The following is an 18,824-nucleotide window of genomic DNA, read 5'->3' on the forward strand; positions in this document are numbered from 1 at the left end:
ACACACACACACACACACACACACACACACACACACACACACACACACACACACACACACACAGACAGGAATTATTTATTTATGTCTGTAGAAAATTACAAGTGAGGGAAATAAGTCAAGAGTCAGGAGAGTTGTATTTGTCACGGCATACAAGCATACAGTGAAATGCGGGTGGTCATGCCCGCAGCGATTGTGCAATAATACAAGTAATACAAATAAGAATAAGACATAGAATGAGACATAACAGGTATAATGTACATACAGTTTACAAAAAGCATGGTAAGACATGCTAAGGTCCTGCGATAGTGCAATACAGTGATAGCTACGGATGAGGCACTGGGTCTTATGTACACTACTATACAATACTATACAATATACAGTTATACTATATATTCTTATGCTATCTTGCTATATCTATCTATTTACTATACAAGTACCACTCCCGTTCTTTTTTTAAAGTGACCTTTTCATTGTGTAAAGTGACCATTGAGTGTGTAGTGTGTACGTGTGCAGCGTGTGTGTGTCTGTTAGCGTATACAGTATGTGTGTTGTGTGTGTGCTCATGTGTGCTTGTGTGTGGATAGTTCAGTGTAGTAATAAGTAGTCAGACATGTCAGCTACAGTACACACATACATATACACAAATACGCACACACACACACACATACACACACACACATATACATACATACATACATACATACATACATACATACATACATACATACATACATACATACATACATACATACATACATACATACATACATACATACATACATACATACATACATACATACATACATACATACATACATACATACATACATACACAGACTACACACCTGTAGTCTAGTCTGCGCTACACACCACTAGTCTAGTCTGATCTACACACCTGTGTCTCCCTGCTTGCCAATGCCTCCTTAACCCCCTAACTCAGGGGTCAGCAACCTTTACTATCAAAAGAGCCATTTTCCCCCCTCCCACAAAATAAAATTCCTCTGGAGCCGCAAAACCAATTGACCCTTAAAATGAAGATAACAGTGTATAACATTTTATATATAGTTATCCCCAAGCATACCCCATATTTAGCATAAAACACCTGACAATTGCATACCCAAAGTAATTTGTGATTTATTATACTTTATACTTATAGCACAGTCCAGTGGCAAATATTCACGGAAGCCAAGGGAAGCCAAGCTTCCCCAAAAATATAAACAGTAAAAAATATATATATATATGTACAATTTAAAATGTTTAATATATATATTTTTTTATAGTTTAAAATAATAAAAAAAATCATAATTTTTCATCTCTGTGTTATAATAATTTTCTCCCTCCTGGAGAAATGTTATATATATATTTGTTTTACCATTTTCTCCCTCTTCTCCTTCTCACTCTCTCTAACACTCTGTCATTGATTTACTGAGGCTGGCAGTCACTCTGTGCTCAGGCTCAGCATTATTTTGATTGACATTGAGAATTTGAGAAAATTTGGGCGGGTTGTCTTTTTCTCGCGTCCACATTGTGGTTGGTTGTGGACTCCACAACCAATTATTAGCCAATAAGATTCGAGCTTAATAAAGGGGTTGGGTTAATGCCTACGGCTTACCATGGCAGCAGCCCGGCAGCCAAGCACTCTAATAAGAGTCTTCAAATGTGCCGCCCTGGGCCAGAACGTTTCCACCGATTGACCAATCAAATCACAGCTAAACGTGACAACAACAACATCATCGCCTCGCGGGGAAGGACAATGCTCTCTTTTTTTTTTTTTTTTATTTGTCTTTTTCCCCCTCCATTTTTCCTCCGATTTTCTCCCATCCCAATGTTAGTCGTATGCCAATTCCCAGTCCCTTCCTGGTCGCTGCGCACTTACCCCCCACAGTCAGATCATCTGGGAGAGTGGAGGCTACCACGTGCTTCCTCCGACACACGTCCAGCCAATCACCGCTTCTTTTCACCTGGCAGTGCGGATTCTCATTGAGAGGGCGTAGCGTGTGGAAGGATCACACTATCCCCCTCGAGTCCTATCCACGCTTAGCAGGCGCCCCGACCGAACTGTAGGAGTCGCTGTTTACAACGACCCGGACCCACCCCGCCAGCTTCTCCCACCCTCTAATACAGCCAATTGTATTAGTGCAGACGGCCAGCCAAGCTGGTGACAACCCCGGAGCTGTGAGCTGGATTCGAACAGGCGAATCCAGCTCACAGCTCCGGGCTTGATGACGAACGCAATCTCCGCTCGGCCACCTAACCGCCCCAGGACAATGCTCTTTTAATGTTCAGAAGAACTACAAGTGGCTGGTTCGGCTAGGTTTTGTTGAGAGATATTTCAAGATTCATTTTCAAGAGGTTTATTTTTGGCCGGCGGGACCTTTACTGGGGACCAGCACACCACTGTGGATATTCTGATTTAACAAATCTATCTGTCCAGGAGCCTGGAGGACCCACAGGTAAGCCTGCATAGGCTAGCTTGGTTGCTAACTAACATTATCAGTGTAAACAAACGAACGACATTGTTTGATTGATTGATTGAAAACTTTATTTATTGCAGAATGGGTACAACACAGTAGCCAGTCTGCCCCAGAAGTTCTAGACCAATCAAATCACATTAAAATCGCCTTTGTCTTCTAGTAGTAGAGCCATTGTCTAATGTGTGATAACGATGATATCTGGTGATCACTGATCACAATAGATACAGCTAGAGGGCGAGGCTAATCACTGATTAAATAGCTATGTACAGTACATAGGACTATAGATTGAAATGATAGCTTCAAGCAACCATTGATTGATTGAAAATTGTATTAACAGATTGCAGAATGGGTACAATACAGTACGGCTCAATACACACAATTGTTAAGGGTAGCAGACCAGAGAAAGACTTTCGTCTTGTTTACATCAGGGTCCCCCCATTTTCAATTCATCATAACATATATGACATTTATGACATACAGATAGACAGTACTCCAGACATTTATGACATACCAGATCTATAAATATACAGTACTGTTTAAGAGTACAACGCCTGGCGTTGGAAACTCTGATTAATAGATGGGTAGGTGGGTATTTTGACATGTACATGGGTACCTTAGTGGTGTAGTTGTGTATCTTGTAGACCAGGCCCATTGCAAGTTGCTGTACTCTGTCGTCTACTCTAAGCCATCCTAGGTTGTCAAAGTGGGCAGGGGTGAGGTGGGTTTTAAGAGTGAGGTTAAGCAGTAGTCTGACCAGTTTGTTTTGTGATGTTTGTAATCTTGTTTTTAGCGCCTTTGAGGTGCTTTGGTACCATGAGGTGCAAGCATAGTCGTAGTACCCTTGAATGAGTGCTCCTGTGAGAGTCTTCAGGGTATTCTTGTTTACCAGAGAGGAGATCCGGTATATATATCCCATCTATTGTTTAATGCAAATGATTGTCAGTGCACACTGTCCTTTATAAACTAAACTAAAGGTGCATAAATTATGCATTACTATATTTCATCACAATAGAATAGATATAGCTAGGCTACTGACATTGTGATAATGTGCTGTATCTATTGTTTACACTTGAAATGTGTATTTTTATTTAGTGTGCATTTTTATTTTGTCACAATATTATTTGGCTTAAATATAATATTTATTTTCAAAAAAAAAAATTACATCCTCTGTTATTTTACCCACGCGACGCCACTGTAGCACACAGTTTGTTGCATTCATGGAATTATAAAGCAACCCTGAACTATGCAGGTATATTTGAGTCTTTCCCTTATTTGTGGAACATTTATAAAATAAAAAGTAGTCCACTTTGAAAAAAGACTACCATGTGTAGACCTACTTTGAAATAAAACCCTGAACTATGCAGCTCTATTTGAGTCCTTCCCTTATTTGTGGAAAATCTATCAAATAAAAAGAAATTTTTTTGTTGCTAGCAAATTTCTCACCACATATCAAGCATACAGGTAAGCCTGCATCGTTAGTTGTGAAAGCAAATTAATCTGTCCACGCTGAATTAAACCCTCTATTTTCCTCAGACCTTCCTTCTTTTTGGCCAGGGAGCCGTAGCTGATTGGCTAAAGAGCCGCATGCGGCTCAGGAGCCGCAGGTTGCCGACCCCTGCCCTAACTGCTCCCAATGAGCAGGTCGGCACCTTGCATGGTTTGGTTGCCCCCCCCCCCCCACCCCCCCCATCTGTGTGTGAATGTGTGAGTGAATGGGTGAATGTGAGGGATCAGTTGTAAAGCACTTTGGATAACAGCGCTATATAAATGCGGTCCATTTACCATTAGCTGTATTGTTGCGCACAGTGTGAGTAGACCGCACAGCTCCGGCTCTTTCAGTTTCAGTGACTGATTTTCTCCAGGGTCCATACAAACAATGTCATGACTTCACATTCATTTATCTCAGCCTTCTGTAGTACAATTTTTATTGATAATAACTCTGAGTTAAAGTGCAGAAGTACAAGTACACACCTGAGGACCAATACAGTCAATAACATCCTATACTTCTTTTTTTCTAGACAAACAAAAACAATAACCAAAAATAACAAAATAATATGTTGGGATGCATCTTCCTGACACTCAACTCCCTTTACACAAGGTGCACTTAAAAATGGACCCAAAAAGGACATAGCTATACTAGGGCTGACCCCTATTAGTCGATTAGTCGACTAATCGGTTGAAAGGAGCCGTAGTCGACTAGCCAACCTCTTAGTCGAATAATTTTTTTTAATTTTTATAATATATATTTTTTATCATTCTTTCCAGAAGAAAAGAGGCCTAGAAGCGTGGCTAACGCTAATGGCACGCATACCAGAGGCTAACTGCCTACGAAAACAGGCACAGAGGCACTGAAAGAGGATTTCACCCATCTAATGAACACTAGACTAGACAAAAATTATAATTTTTTTTGTCGACCGATAGTCAACTAACGGCAAATTTTGGCCAATCATAGTCGACCATCCAAATCCTTAGTCGGGGACAGCCCTAAGCTATACCCATTAAACAAATGAAGATCGTAACGGTGTAATGTACATTATCCATCTTTCCCATTTCTTCCAAAACTTGTCCTGTTGCAGTCTAAAAGAAAAAGTTATTATTTCCATCTTAAAAAATATCATAAATAATATCAATCCACTCATCCACTGTAGGAATGTATGTTCTTAACCACTTTCTAGTAATGGCTTTCCTGCTAGCAGCACTTAGAATCTGAATTATATCACCATTTTCTTCCCTGGCACTTTCAGTTCCATCGACCTCTGCACAAAGTTTTCATTTTGGTGGAATGAAGTTGGGGATGCTACTATATGGAGCTTGTCTATTTCTTCCTAAGCATCGCCGTAATAAATGAACACAAAGCACGGTTCTTCCTAATGGCCGGTGTGTGAACGGACCAGAGAAATCGATTCAAGTGTGGATTCCAGTCAATTTAAGTTAAGTAAAATAAAATAAAATAAAGTTAAGAAATTATTTTATTCATCTAAACGTTTATATTTAGATTAAATGCTTTATACATTATGTAAACTGTATTCTTACATACATATTATTCAGTATTACCTCAAGTATGTTATTGCTTTTATACAAAAAATATTCTAATTATTTAAAGCATTGGCCCAAACAAAGACAGAAGCATTGGGTTTGTTTTAATATGTATATTTTTGCTCAAATAGATCCCTGTTGCTAAGCAGTTACCTTGCTTCATTTCTGCTGTTGTGTTGAGGTTGATTCAACGCCAAGGCAAAGACTGTTGATCGTCTACTCTTCTCTGCCTTTTGACTCATCCTCCTCTCGTTTGATTTATTCTATAATTGAACCCTCACACTGAAGAACCATATAAGTCTGTTTGGAAATCTGTTGGACAGCCCATGTATTTGCAGTTGTTAATCTAAATCACTTGGAGTAGGAATGTGATTACATATCAGGAGAGACTACTCAACCTCTACTGTCTAACCATGAACACAGCACTCTTAACTTACCATCTTTAGGTAATAAAGTTAGAAAACATTGTTACTCTGAAAAACGTAAAGGTGCAACATTTCTTATATCGGTCATGGCATGTCTTACGTCCAATCACAATGCATCTTGGGAACAAAATGCTGTATGAAACAACATTTATTTTTGACTGTGCGTTGTGATTGGACAAAAGGCATTTCCCCGTCCCTACGCCGAGAGTTGAACAACATTCCACTGTCAAACATCTCTGTCCAAAGTAAACTAACCGGTGATATCTATACTAGTATTATTACTCATTAACATATTGAATAAATAATATAATATCTTTTTTTGTCGCTTTTTATAAATAAGAATCAACCTTTTTGGGGACAGGAAGTTTAATAATAAAATTTCACGGCACCTGTGCAGCCTTGTTTATTCACTGTGTCCATTGAAACGATGCGCAGCCATAAAGGTACGGTTTCCTTATGCAGAATAGTCTGTTTATTTTTCTGATAACTACATCACTGCATAACCCATGAATGTTCACACAAGATACATTTTTGGTTATTTGTGACAAAGTTATAGGAACTTGTGTTTCTCTGCGGATGGCCAACGTAGAATCATCAAAACCCAAAGCTTCTGTCTTTGTTTAACGTTTTAAAATATTGCAAAACTATTTGTATATTCTTTGAGAAGATCACCCCACGACAGATGAATACGCTAAATGTGCCAGAAGAGCAGCGTTAGTAAAGACGTTTTATGAGAACAAAAGCCAAGCTGCTCTAATGAAGGTCTTCTGACCGAAAGCTTGGCTTTGGTTTAATCAAATAAACTTGGCATGGATCCAAGTGTCGGGAACCTCCTTTACTAAAGAATGTTGTATAAAGGTAATAAAAATATAGTCAAGGTTGGGCTATAAAGCGGTTATTGGAGACGGTCTGCTACACACCACTAGTCTGAGGAACGAGGCCATAGCCAGGATACAGTATCGCTTTCTGTCTCCTAGTTTACTGCTCAGATAAGACATAATACTGTATTACAATAATTTTCGCAATTATGCCCCATCAATGTGGAACGCCCTACCCACAGCCGTAAAAAATGTGAATCCCTACCCACCGTCAAAACCACTCTCAAAGAGCACCTACGGGAGGCTGGAATTCGAAACTGGCCACCGTAAATGTCCAAACATCCTCACACCCACCCGCCCACCCACCCCCTCCTAATGTCCTAATGTACAGTTCCCTCCCCCTCGTATATATATTTACTGTTAGGATCTCTGTTTAACAGTACTGTATATTTGCATATCTTGTATGTCACAAATGTAACAGTACTGTATATCTGTATGTCATGTATGTCATACATGTCATGGTTAGATTAGATTAGTTGATTAGATTAGATTTTTATATCTGTATATCTGTATGTTGTGTATGTCATAAATGTCATTATGAATTGAAAATGGGGGACCCTGATGTAAACAAGACGAAAGTATTTCTGTGGTCTGCATCCCCTTAACAATTGTGTGTATTGAGTTGTACCGTATTGTACCCATTCTGCAATCTGTTAATTAAAGTTTTCAATCAATCAATCAGATGAATACGCTAAAGGTGCCAGAAGAGCAGCGTTAGTAAAAACCAAGAACAAAAGCCAAGCTGCTCGAATGAAGGTCTTCTGACCGAAAGCTTGGCTTTGGTTTAATCAAATAAACTTGGCATGGATCCAAGTGTCCGGAACCTCCTTTACTAAAGAATGTTGTATAAATGGTAATAAAAATATAGTCAAGGTTGGGCTATAAAACGGTTATTGGAGACGGTCTGCTACACACCACTAGTCTGAGGAACGAGGCCATAGCCAGGATACAGTATCGCTTTCTGTCTCCTAGTTTACTGCTCAGATAAGACATAATACTGTATTACATTAACATAACCAGGATACAGTATCGTTTTCTCTCTCCTAGTTACAGCTTAAATAAGACATAATACAGTAGTACAATAACATAACCAGGATACAGTATTGCTTTCTCTCTCCTAGGTTACTGCTCTGCTATTGTCCCCAACCACTGCACTTTTACTGTCTTATTGTTGTCTCACTGTTCTGTCCTGTTTTGCACTTATTTATTTATTATTATGTTATTCCTATTAACATAACGGTATCCGCTTCAAGGGGAATTCTACAAAACGTAAACGTAAAAGAAAATGGGAGAAAAAGTGGATAAAAAATAAAAATGAATCTCCTTAAAATGCTTTTTAAATCCTAAATGAAAGAATCAGAGCTGTATTTGTTAGGATGTCAGTGTTTTTAACCTGTTTACTCACCTGAGTATTACTCAGGTTTTGTTTTGTTCTTTTTATATCTTTATCTTTATCTCTACGTTTTCTGTCTGAAGTCGTTTGTTTGCACATAACCCCTCTATATACTTGCTTGAACACCTGCACATATGATTGCTTGTATGATAGCATGTACTATAATGCTGTATGTACCGTATATATATATACCAGTATTAGTCATACTGTCTTTATTTATTATACTAATCTGATTAGCACTACAGTAGTACTCATTTGTATATTTTATACCCAGTTTAATCACCTGTACATTGTATATTACTATTGCACTTTACTGTTTTATTTGCACTCTGGTTGGATGCCAAACTTATTTTCGTTGTATGGTGACAATACATTTTAATCTATTCTAATCTAATCAAACTTAATCTTTATTTATGCTGCTGCTGTCTTGGCCAGATCTGCCAGATCACTCACTCACTCACTCGCTCGCTCGCACGCACGCACGCACACACACACACACACACACACACACACACACACACACACACACACACACACACACACACACACACACACACACACACACACACACACACACACACACACACACACACACACACACACACACACACACACACACACACACACACACACACACACACACACACACACACACACACACACACACACACACACACACACACACACACACACGCACACACGCACACACAGATCGACTCTAATACAGCATTCGACCGCCAAGAACCTTGGTGTTGTCCTTGACGACCGGCTGAACTTCTCCGCTCACATCGCTGCAACGACCAGAACCTGCCGGTTCCTCCTGAGTAATGTCAGAAGGTTCCACCCCTTCCTGACTAAAGAAGCCACCCAACTCCTTGTCCAATTAACAGTCAGGTCTCGCCTCGACTACTGCAATGCACTGCTCGCTGGTCTACCGACCACCGCCACCAAGCCCCTTCAACTCATTCAGAACGCAGCGGCCCGTCTGATCTCCAACCTACCAAAGTCAGCCCATGTTACCCCACTTCTTAGGGACCTGCACTGGCTCCCCATCACCGCACGAATCCGCTTCAAGGCCCTCGACCTGGCATATCGCACGGCGAAGGGAACGGGTCCCGCCTACCTCCGGTCAATGGTCTCTAACTACACACCCTCAAGACCTCTAGCTTTACATCCACTAGCCGCCTCAGACCCACTCATATCCGAGCTCCAGGAGGGTCATCAAAGAGAAGCCGCCTATTCTCGGTCCTCGCTCCACAATGGTGGAACGAACTTCCCACCACAATTAGGACAGCCAAAACCCGATCAATCTTTCGCCGTCGACTAAAAATACACTTCTTCAATCAATATATGTAATGGAAATAATTATAATAATAAATAAATACCTAACCTTCTTACTGTCTTATACTAACTATCATGCACTCTTCCTACTATACTAATATGTCTTTACTACGATGCATTCATCACTGCAGCACCCAAGTTTCAGCACTGTTTGATGAAAATGTTTACTCAGCTGTAAGAGTCGTACCCTTCCTGCTGACTTGTTGTACAAAACTTGTAAGTCGCTTTGGATAAAAGCGTCAGCTAAATGACAAAATGTAAATGTAAATTATTTACAGAAAGTGTCTTGCGTGTAGTGTATGTGCATGATAAGGTGCAGTGCAGAGTGTGTGTGTGTGTGTGTGTGTATGTCCAATAACAATAAGTACTGTAGTAGTAGTACGATAAATCAAATAAGATATCAAAATGAGGTAAGATCAAATAAAATAGTACATTTCTACAGAAAGTGTCTTGCGTAAAAGTGTATGCGCATCTTAAGGTGCAGTGCAGGGTGCATGTGTCTTGTGTGTGTGTGTGTGTGTGTCTTCAAGAGTTTTTAAGAGGTGTGTGTGTGTTCAAGAGCTTTTTAATATGGCTATCCCTGTTCTTGTCCTTGTTGTGCGGATGCTCCGGTACCGTTTGCCAGACGGTAGCAGAGTGAAAGGTTTGTGACTGTGGTCTCTGACAATGTTCCGGGTTTTCTTCTGCACCTCTGTGTGTAGAGGTCGTCCATGGCTGGCAGCCCAGGCCTGGTGATGTGATTTATTGAAATATTTTTCTTTTATTTTTAATTTTCTTTATTATTATTATAATTATTTTTATTATTATTAAATTATAATGTAAAATATTGTAAGGAAGGGGCAGGGCTTGATATATCTTTTTTTTTACTTCCCCTTGTTCCTTCTCGAACACCTATTGTATGGAAATAGCCTTTGACTATTTACCCTTTTGTTTTTTAAACTTGTTTTATGTTTTTATGTTCGAGACAAATCAAAATCAAAATCAAATCAAAATCAAAATGTATTGTGCTGACTTCACCACCCTTTGCAGAGCCTTGCGGTCGCCGGTCGGTGGCTGAGCAGGTGCCGTACCGGGCAGTGATGCAGCCAGTCAGGATACTCTCTATAGTGCACCAGTAAAAGTGGCAGAGTATCCTGGAGTCCATGCCGAATCTCCTCAGCCTATGGAGGAAGAAGAGCATGCTCTCCCCCCTGGGACTTCCTGTAGTCCACGATGAGCTCCTTCGTTTCGCTGACGTTGAGGTGGAGGTTGTTACTGTATCCTGGGCACCATGTTGCCACGTGCACTCACTTCCTCTCTATACTTCGACTCGTCATTCATTGCCAGTGATCAGGCCAATCAATGACTGTCGTATCGTCAGCAAACCGGATGATGGTGTTGGAGCTCTGTGTGGCCACACAGTCATGTGTGATGAACAGGGAGTACTGGAGGGGGCTGAGTACGCAGCCCTGGGGGGCACCGGTGCTGAGAGTCAGTGTTGGAGGAGGTGATGGAGCCCATCCTCACAGCCGGGGGTCTGCCTGTCAGGAAGTCCTGGATCCAGCTGCACAGGGCTGAGTTGAAGTGGTGGTGGTGGTTAACCCTTTCACCGCCACACTACCAAACGGTTAACCCTTTCACCCTTTCAATACACAGAAGGTTAACCCTTTCACTGCCACACGACAGCGGGTTAACCTTTTCACTGCCACACACTACAGAAGGTTAACCCTTTACTATCACACTATACCGACGGTTTTTCCGGAGCCGGTGCTGCTTGTGCTGCTAGTGTTGGAAACAGGAGGGCTGCTTGGGCTGCTAGTGTTATGGTTTTTGCTTTATTTCTCCTTTCTGTGAGGGACAGCTGTCTATTTCGTCTCCTGTGTGAGGGATAGCTGTCAATCACTGGCCTCTGTGGTTAATTGCCTCATGGGTCGGCAGGTGTGTGGGCTTGATTGCACCTGATTCAGTGCCTATTTAAGTTTGAATCTTGCAGTGTTAACTGCTTTTTAATTTCCTTGTGTTGGCTATCCTTTCGGTCAGGCTTATTATATTAAAGTGTAGCGCTGCCCTATTCAGCATTTAGCCTTCTTTGTAGCCACCCTTGTTTTGGCCTACTGGCTTATTTTACACTTTATTTTATAGAGGCTGAGCCTTTTATGGTAGTGTTTTCTTGTGTTCTTTTGGAACTGTCCTTTGCCTACCACGGCACATAAACTCCCTTGGTGGAGGTTTATTGTTTTATGTGTATTCAATATAAACTCTGTTTTTAGGAGTTGCCTTTGTGGCTTATTTATTTGTCTACAATACCTCTTTATTGAGTGTCGTCCTGTTTTTTGGACTTTACTTATTTTCTTAAATACTCACTTTGGGGCTTCCACCTGTAAAGGTTGTTTTGTGTTGTTTATTCCCCTTCTCTTTAATGTCTGCGTAGGCAGTTTAGTGGTTATTCATACACGGATAACTTAGAAAGTCCCTATTATCTGCTTGTGACCCACCCACACACACGCATCCCTTACAGCTAGTGTTGGAAACAGGGGGGCTGCTGGTGCTGCTGGTGTTGTTCTCCCTCCCTAAATACCACCGTCCTGAACCCGGCCTTGAACAAGTCACATAAACCCTAATTGCTCCACATTATGTGATTCCGTGCGGTGGCGGCAGACAGCAACAACACTGGGCCACGTCAACGTGTGAACACGCCGAACAGGGCGTCGCCGGACAAAACATTAAAGAGCGCGCATTCAACTAGCGCCGGGTAAGAATAGATTGTGTGTGTGTGTGTGTGTGTGTGTGTGTGTGTGTGTGTGTGTGTGTGTGTGTGTGTGTGTGTGTGTGTGTGTGTGTGTGTGTGTGTGTGTGTGTGTGTGTGTGTGTGTGTGTGTGTGCGTGTGTGTGTGTGTGTGTGTGTGTGTGCGTGTGTGTGTGTGCGTGTGTGTTTAGCAGTGCAGCAGGCCCAGTAATAGGAAAGCTAAAGGCGTGAACAGAAGGAGGATCTAATAATAATGACTTTTTCACAAAGTTTGTTTGAGAGACACAACAGCTTGGAGAATCAAGAAGAGAGGGGGTGTTGTGTTTGTCCTCGTTTTTCTTGTTTGATACCTACTGCACACAGGTTAAAACCTGACCGTCTTTCTTCCTGTTTGATACCCACACAGGTTAAAACCTGACAGTCTTTCTTCCTGTTTGATACCCACACAGGTTAAAACATGACAGTCTTTCTTCCTGTTTGATACCCACACAGGTTAAAACCTGACACTCTTTCTTCCTGTTTGATACCCACACAGGTTAAAACATGACAGTCTTTCTTCCTGTTTGATACCCACACAGGTTAAAACATGACAGTCTTTCTTCCTGTTTGATACCCACACAGGTTAAAACCTGACAGTCTTTCTTCCTGTTTGATACCCACACAGGTTAAAACCTGACAGTCTTTCTTCCTGTTTGATACCCACACAGGTTAAAACCTGACAGTCTTTCTTCCTGTTTGATACCCACACAGGTTAAAACCTGACAGTCTTTCTTCCTGTTTGATACCCACACAGGTTAAAACCTGACAGTCTTTCTTCCTGTTTGATACCCACACAGGTTAAAACATGACAGTCTTTCTTCCTGTTTGATACCCACACAGGTTAAAACATGACAGTCTTTCTTCCTGTTTGATACCCACACAGGTTAAAACATGACAGTCTTTCTTCCTGTTTGATACCCACACAGGTTAAAACCTGACAGTCTTTCTTCCTGTTTGATACCCACACAGGTTAAAACCTGACAGTCTTTCTTCCTGTTTGATACCCACACAGGTTAAAACATGACAGTCTTTCTTCCTGTTTGATACCCACACAGGTTAAAACCTGACAGTCTTTCTTCCTGTTTGATACCCACACAGGTTAAAACATGACAGTCTTTCTTCCTGTTTGATACCCACACAGGTTAAAACCTGACACTTTTTCTTCCTGTTTGATACCCACACAGGTTAAAACATGACAGTCTTTCTTCCTGTTTGATACCCACACAGGTTAAAACATGACAGTCTTTCTTCCTGTTTGATACCCACACAGGTTAAAACCTGACAGTCTTTCTTCCTGTTTGATACCCACACAGGTTAAAACCTGACAGTCTTTCTTCCTGTTTGATACCCACACAGGTTAAAACCCGACAGTCTTTCTTCCTGTTTGATACCCACACAGGTTAAAACCTGACAGTCTTTCTTCCTGTTTGATACCCACACAGGTTAAAACCTGACAGTCTTTCTTCCTGTTTGATACCCACACAGGTTAAAACCTGACAGTCTTTCTTCCTGTTTGATACCCACACAGGTTAAAACATGACAGTCTTTCTTCCTGTTTGATACCCACACAGGTTAAAACATGACAGTCTTTCTTCCTGTTTGATACCCACACAGGTTAAAACCTGACAGTCTTTCTTCCTGTTTGATATCTACTGTACACAGATTAAACCCTGACAGTCTTTCTTCCTGTTTGATACCCACACAGGTTAAAACATGACAGTCTTTCTTCCTGTTTGATACCCACACAGGTTAAAACCTGACACTTTTTCTTCCTGTTTGATACCCACACAGGTTAAAACATGACAGTCTTTCTTCCTGTTTGATACCCACACAGGTTAAAACATGACAGTCTTTCTTCCTGTTTGATACCCACACAGGTTAAAACCTGACAGTCTTTCTTCCTGTTTGATACCCACACAGGTTAAAACCTGACAGTCTTTCTTCCTGTTTGATACCCACACAGGTTAAAACCCGACAGTCTTTCTTCCTGTTTGATACCCACACAGGTTAAAACCTGACAGTCTTTCTTCCTGTTTGATACCCACACAGGTTAAAACCTGACAGTCTTTCTTCCTGTTTGATACCCACACAGGTTAAAACCTGACAGTCTTTCTTCCTGTTTGATACCCACACAGGTTAAAACATGACAGTCTTTCTTCCTGTTTGATACCCACACAGGTTAAAACATGACAGTCTTTCTTCCTGTTTGATACCCACACAGGTTAAAACCTGACAGTCTTTCTTCCTGTTTGATATCTACTGTACACAGATTAAACCCTGACAGTCTTTCTTCCTGTTTGATACCCACACGGGTTAACCCTTTCACCGCCACACTACCAAACGGTTAACCCTTTCACTGCGACAATACACACAAGGTTAACCCTTTTTACTGCCACACGACAGCGTCGGTAATGTGATAGTAAAGGGTTAACCTTCTGCAGTGTGGCAGTGAAAGGGTTTTAAAACCGGACACAGGTCTTCAAATGTTTAATTTAAATCAGCTTATTTGACTACAGTCACTTGCCATTGGCCCCGCCACGATGTCTGCTATACGATCACGTAATGGAACACTAGTACGAATACGATCCACTCACTCACCAGGGATCTTCTTGGCCCAGCTGATCATGAGCACCAGCTCCTTGTCGGCCAGGTTGGTCAGCGACATCATCATGCTGGTCTCCGTGAAGGGCTTCTTCAGGTCCTCCATCATGTAGATGTCCGGGGGCTCCGCCTCCATGATGCGAGAGATGAACTGCTGGGGACTCATGGCCGTGTGGTGGATGTAGTCGGACCGGGAGAGCAGGGGAGGCATCAGGGGCACGGGGCTGCCGCGGAGGTGCAGCTGCCTCTGGGTCTTGGAGCTCAGCCCGGCAGCGCTGACGACCTCCCTCCCCCCGCCCCCCGAGACGTCCGGACCCTGGGGCCCGCGCCGGTGCTTGGTCCCCCGATAGCTGCAGCGCTCACGCCTCACACCTGGGGGGACGGGAACACAGCGAGGTATTACTCTTAGTGAGTTTAACTCATTGGACGCCACCGCTTAAGTGCGCCAGAGGGCGGTAGAACGCCAGCGCTTTAATCAATGGGAGGAGTGGGAGATTTGCGAGTGCTTAGAATATATCTTAAATTATGGCTATGGGTGTAATACACCCGTCGCTTATCAATGAGTTGCTTGCAGTCAACATGTACAAAACGGATTGTTTTTTCATCGGTACATTTCGGTTTCATACCGTTTTGAATACGAGTATAGTTTTGGTGATTTCTAGTAATTCCAGAGAAAGACGCGATAATAACCCTTTAGTGGAATACACAAAACACGTTGTAATTTTTCGGCTGCTTTATGAATAGTTTTCAAATAAACGCTAGATTATCAATAGTATATGTGTCCTCATGCACGATATAGAAGTGGGCTGAAAAATCGCTTATCCGTGCATGTCTGATGTCCTGCAAAAAGATTAATCCAATTCCTGATCGCCATTCCAAATATTGATCGCGTTTATTGATCCAACGTTATATATCCAAAACACATAATCCACGCTGCTCAGAGTGTCCCAGGTCAATGTGGTATAATATACTGAATGCCCGAGAAGGAAAACCTAGACCGGACTTTTTTTTTTGATGCACAGTCCCAGCAAATCCAATGATATACCACACCAATACCATCCGGGAGACGATAGGCGGCGGGAGAGAGAGAGCGAGAGAGAGAGAGAGAGAGAGAGAGAGAGAGAGAGAGAGAGAGAGAGAGAGAGAGAGAGAGAGAGAGAGAGAGAGAGAGAGAGAGAGAGAGAGAGAGAGAGAGAGAGATGAGGAAGGGGAAGGGGAAAGAGAGCTGGGAGTGTGTGTGTCTGTGAGAGAGAGAGAGAGAGAGAGAGAGAGAGAGAGAGAGAGAGGGGGGGGGGTGAGAGATGAGGAAGGGGCAAGAGAGAAAGAGAGCTGGGAGTGTGTGTGTCTGTGAGAGAGAGGGGGGGCGGCGGGGGTGAGGCCTTTATTCATTGTTTTAAATAATTATTTTCTTTTAAGTTATTTTGTGTATCACTCTGTTTTGAATTTGATGCAAACTTGCAATGCACGAGGGTCATCCTTTTGTGTTAAATGGCTACATAAACCAAGCATTTGTTGACTCTCATGTTGATAAGAGTATACAAATTTGAAAAAGATCCGTTTAAGGTAGATTTAGAACAGATACAAAATATGCGATTAATTTGCGATTAATCGCGAGTTAACTATGGACAATCATGCGATTAATCAGATTAAATATTTGAATTGATTGACAGCCTTATCTAAAACATATTATACAGAGTTATACGGTTCTTCAAGTGCAAGAGTTATAGAACAAATTAGTGGAAAAGATTAGGTTCCATGAAGAGGGATTTGGCCCTGTGGCCTTCATCAGTATCTGTGGACGTTCTTTTCCAAAATCCACTGTGAGACTGTGTGCAGTGCAGGTATGAATAATAATAATAATCAATTCAATTTGTACCGCACTTTATATTTGTGAAAATCTCAAAGTGCTACAGGAGATAAAGATAAAAAGTTAAATGAATAAAAACTATTAAAATGAATAAAACAACCAATGAATAGAAGTAAAAATAAAAGTAAAAGAATAATTCAGGCAAATGCCTTGTTAAAAAGAAATGTTTTTAGGCCCCTTTTAAAAACCTCAACGGACTGTGGTGCTCTCAGATGGTCGGGGAGGGCATTCCACAGCCGAGGAGGACATCCAAATGATTTGGATTGACTTTACAACTGCAAAAACATTGTCTAAAACTGAAGGAAGGCTGCGTACCACACTTAATCATTCCAACTTCATAGCATGTCCGTAGGCGGCAGGCTTGGCAACTCTTGCGCCGGTTCTTGTCGATAGTGCATTGGTTGGTTGCAGGGCAAATGTAGTCGTTGTGCCCTGCGAGAGAAAAGACAAGTCAAGGCAAGTCACTTCTATTCTTAGAAGCAGGTTTAGAAACAACAGGAGTTAAGCCAAAGTGCTTTCCAGTCATTACAGTAGAATACATACACAGTGTAACATGTGCAGACAAAACAATAAGAAGCTACAGCTCAGTTTGGGTACATTTTGTGCTCATTTTATTCCTGTCTTTTTTTCTGCTGCTGTGAACCACCTTGAGTATGAAATGTGCTATACAAATAACGTTTACTATTATTATTATTATTATTATTATTATTATTATTATTATTATTATTATTATTATTATTATTATTATTATTATTATTATTATTATTATTATTATTATTATTCCAGTACAGATATAAAAAAAAAAATTAAAAGGAAGATAGATAAATAGATCCTATAGTGAAGGTGTTTTTCCAGGAGCATGGACGGAAGCTATAATAACCCCCATCTACAAAGCAGGTCAATCCTCTGAGGTATAGCTAATTATAGGCCAATTAGCATTCTACCTGTTATTTCCAAAATAGCAGACAAACACATAGCAGAACTAACAAGTCACCTTAGCACCAGCTCCGTTGGACTGCACCCCATGCAGTTTGGTTTTAGGGCAAAACACTCAACAGAGACTGCAATCTGCTTCCTCTTGGAGAATATTAAATCTAAGCTTGATAAGGGGGGAGTTGTTGCAGCCGCATACATTTTGTGCTCATTTTATTCCTGTCTTTTTTTCTGCTGCTGTGAACCACCTTGAGCTGCAATTCTTGTATGAAAGGTGCTATTATTATTATTATTATTATTATTATTATTATTATTATTATTATTATTATTATTATTATTATTATTATTATTATTATTATTATTGTGGATGGATTGATGCATGGATAAACAGAGGCATGGATGGAGCGATATTAGCTGGGGAGGCAGTAGCCTAGTCTTAGATAATTTACCTTTCTCAAACACTGCCCTCTTTTCTTGATCCTCCAATCACAACTGTTGCTTTCCTCGAAAGATGTTCGGATGGATGAAGAAAAGAGGTCAATTGGGCTTGTAAACAGAACCGGTTCTGAACTCCGTTTGCCCGTCGGTCCACAGATCCGTCAGAAAGCCTACCTTGGATGCTCCTCTTGAAGAAGGCCTTGCATCCCTCACAGGACCACACGCCGTAGTGGTACCCGGAGGCATAGTCGTGGCACACGGCGCAGAAGTGCATGTCGGCCTTCCCTGGCGGGACGAAGCCTGCTGAGGCTCCGCCCTCCTGTCTCTTCACCAGCATCCCGGCAGAGCTGAGGACGAGGAGACACACATTTAGTTAACACTCGACCAGGAGGACACGAGGGAGACGCACATTTAGTTCAAGTCAAGAGTTTTATTTGTCACGGCATACAAGGCATACAACATAGTTAACACATTTAGTTAACACTCGACCAGAAGGACATGAGGGAGACACACATTTAGTTAACACATTTTAGTTAACACTCGACCAGAAGTGGGGGACAATAATGGACAATAGAACATCACATTCACATTCTGTCACATCCACATTCAATGTTATGCACAGGGTGTGGTTAGAGGGCATTGACGCTGTGTAGTCACACGGGTTGACGTGATGA

The 18,824-nt window shown here is 41.5% G+C and overlaps 1 protein-coding gene across 1 annotated transcript in view; it reads right to left on the bottom strand.

Moving 5' to 3' along the window:
* The window catches only part of LOC311223749 (estrogen receptor beta-like), a gene marked incomplete at its 3' end in the record, with an annotated part of 186,967 nt that overhangs the window by 139,251 nt on the left and 28,892 nt on the right, over positions 1-18,824 (bottom strand). The window contains 3 exon segments of the mRNA XM_084308520.1: positions 14,910-15,284; positions 17,095-17,211; positions 18,325-18,497. Of these exon segments, the coding sequence (XP_084164646.1) occupies positions 14,910-15,284; positions 17,095-17,211; positions 18,325-18,497 (665 nt within the window).

Source organism: Notolepis coatsorum (genome assembly GCF_963971535.1).
Source record: "Notolepis coatsorum genome assembly, chromosome: 2".
Lineage (NCBI taxonomy): Eukaryota > Metazoa > Chordata > Actinopteri > Aulopiformes > Paralepididae > Notolepis > Notolepis coatsorum.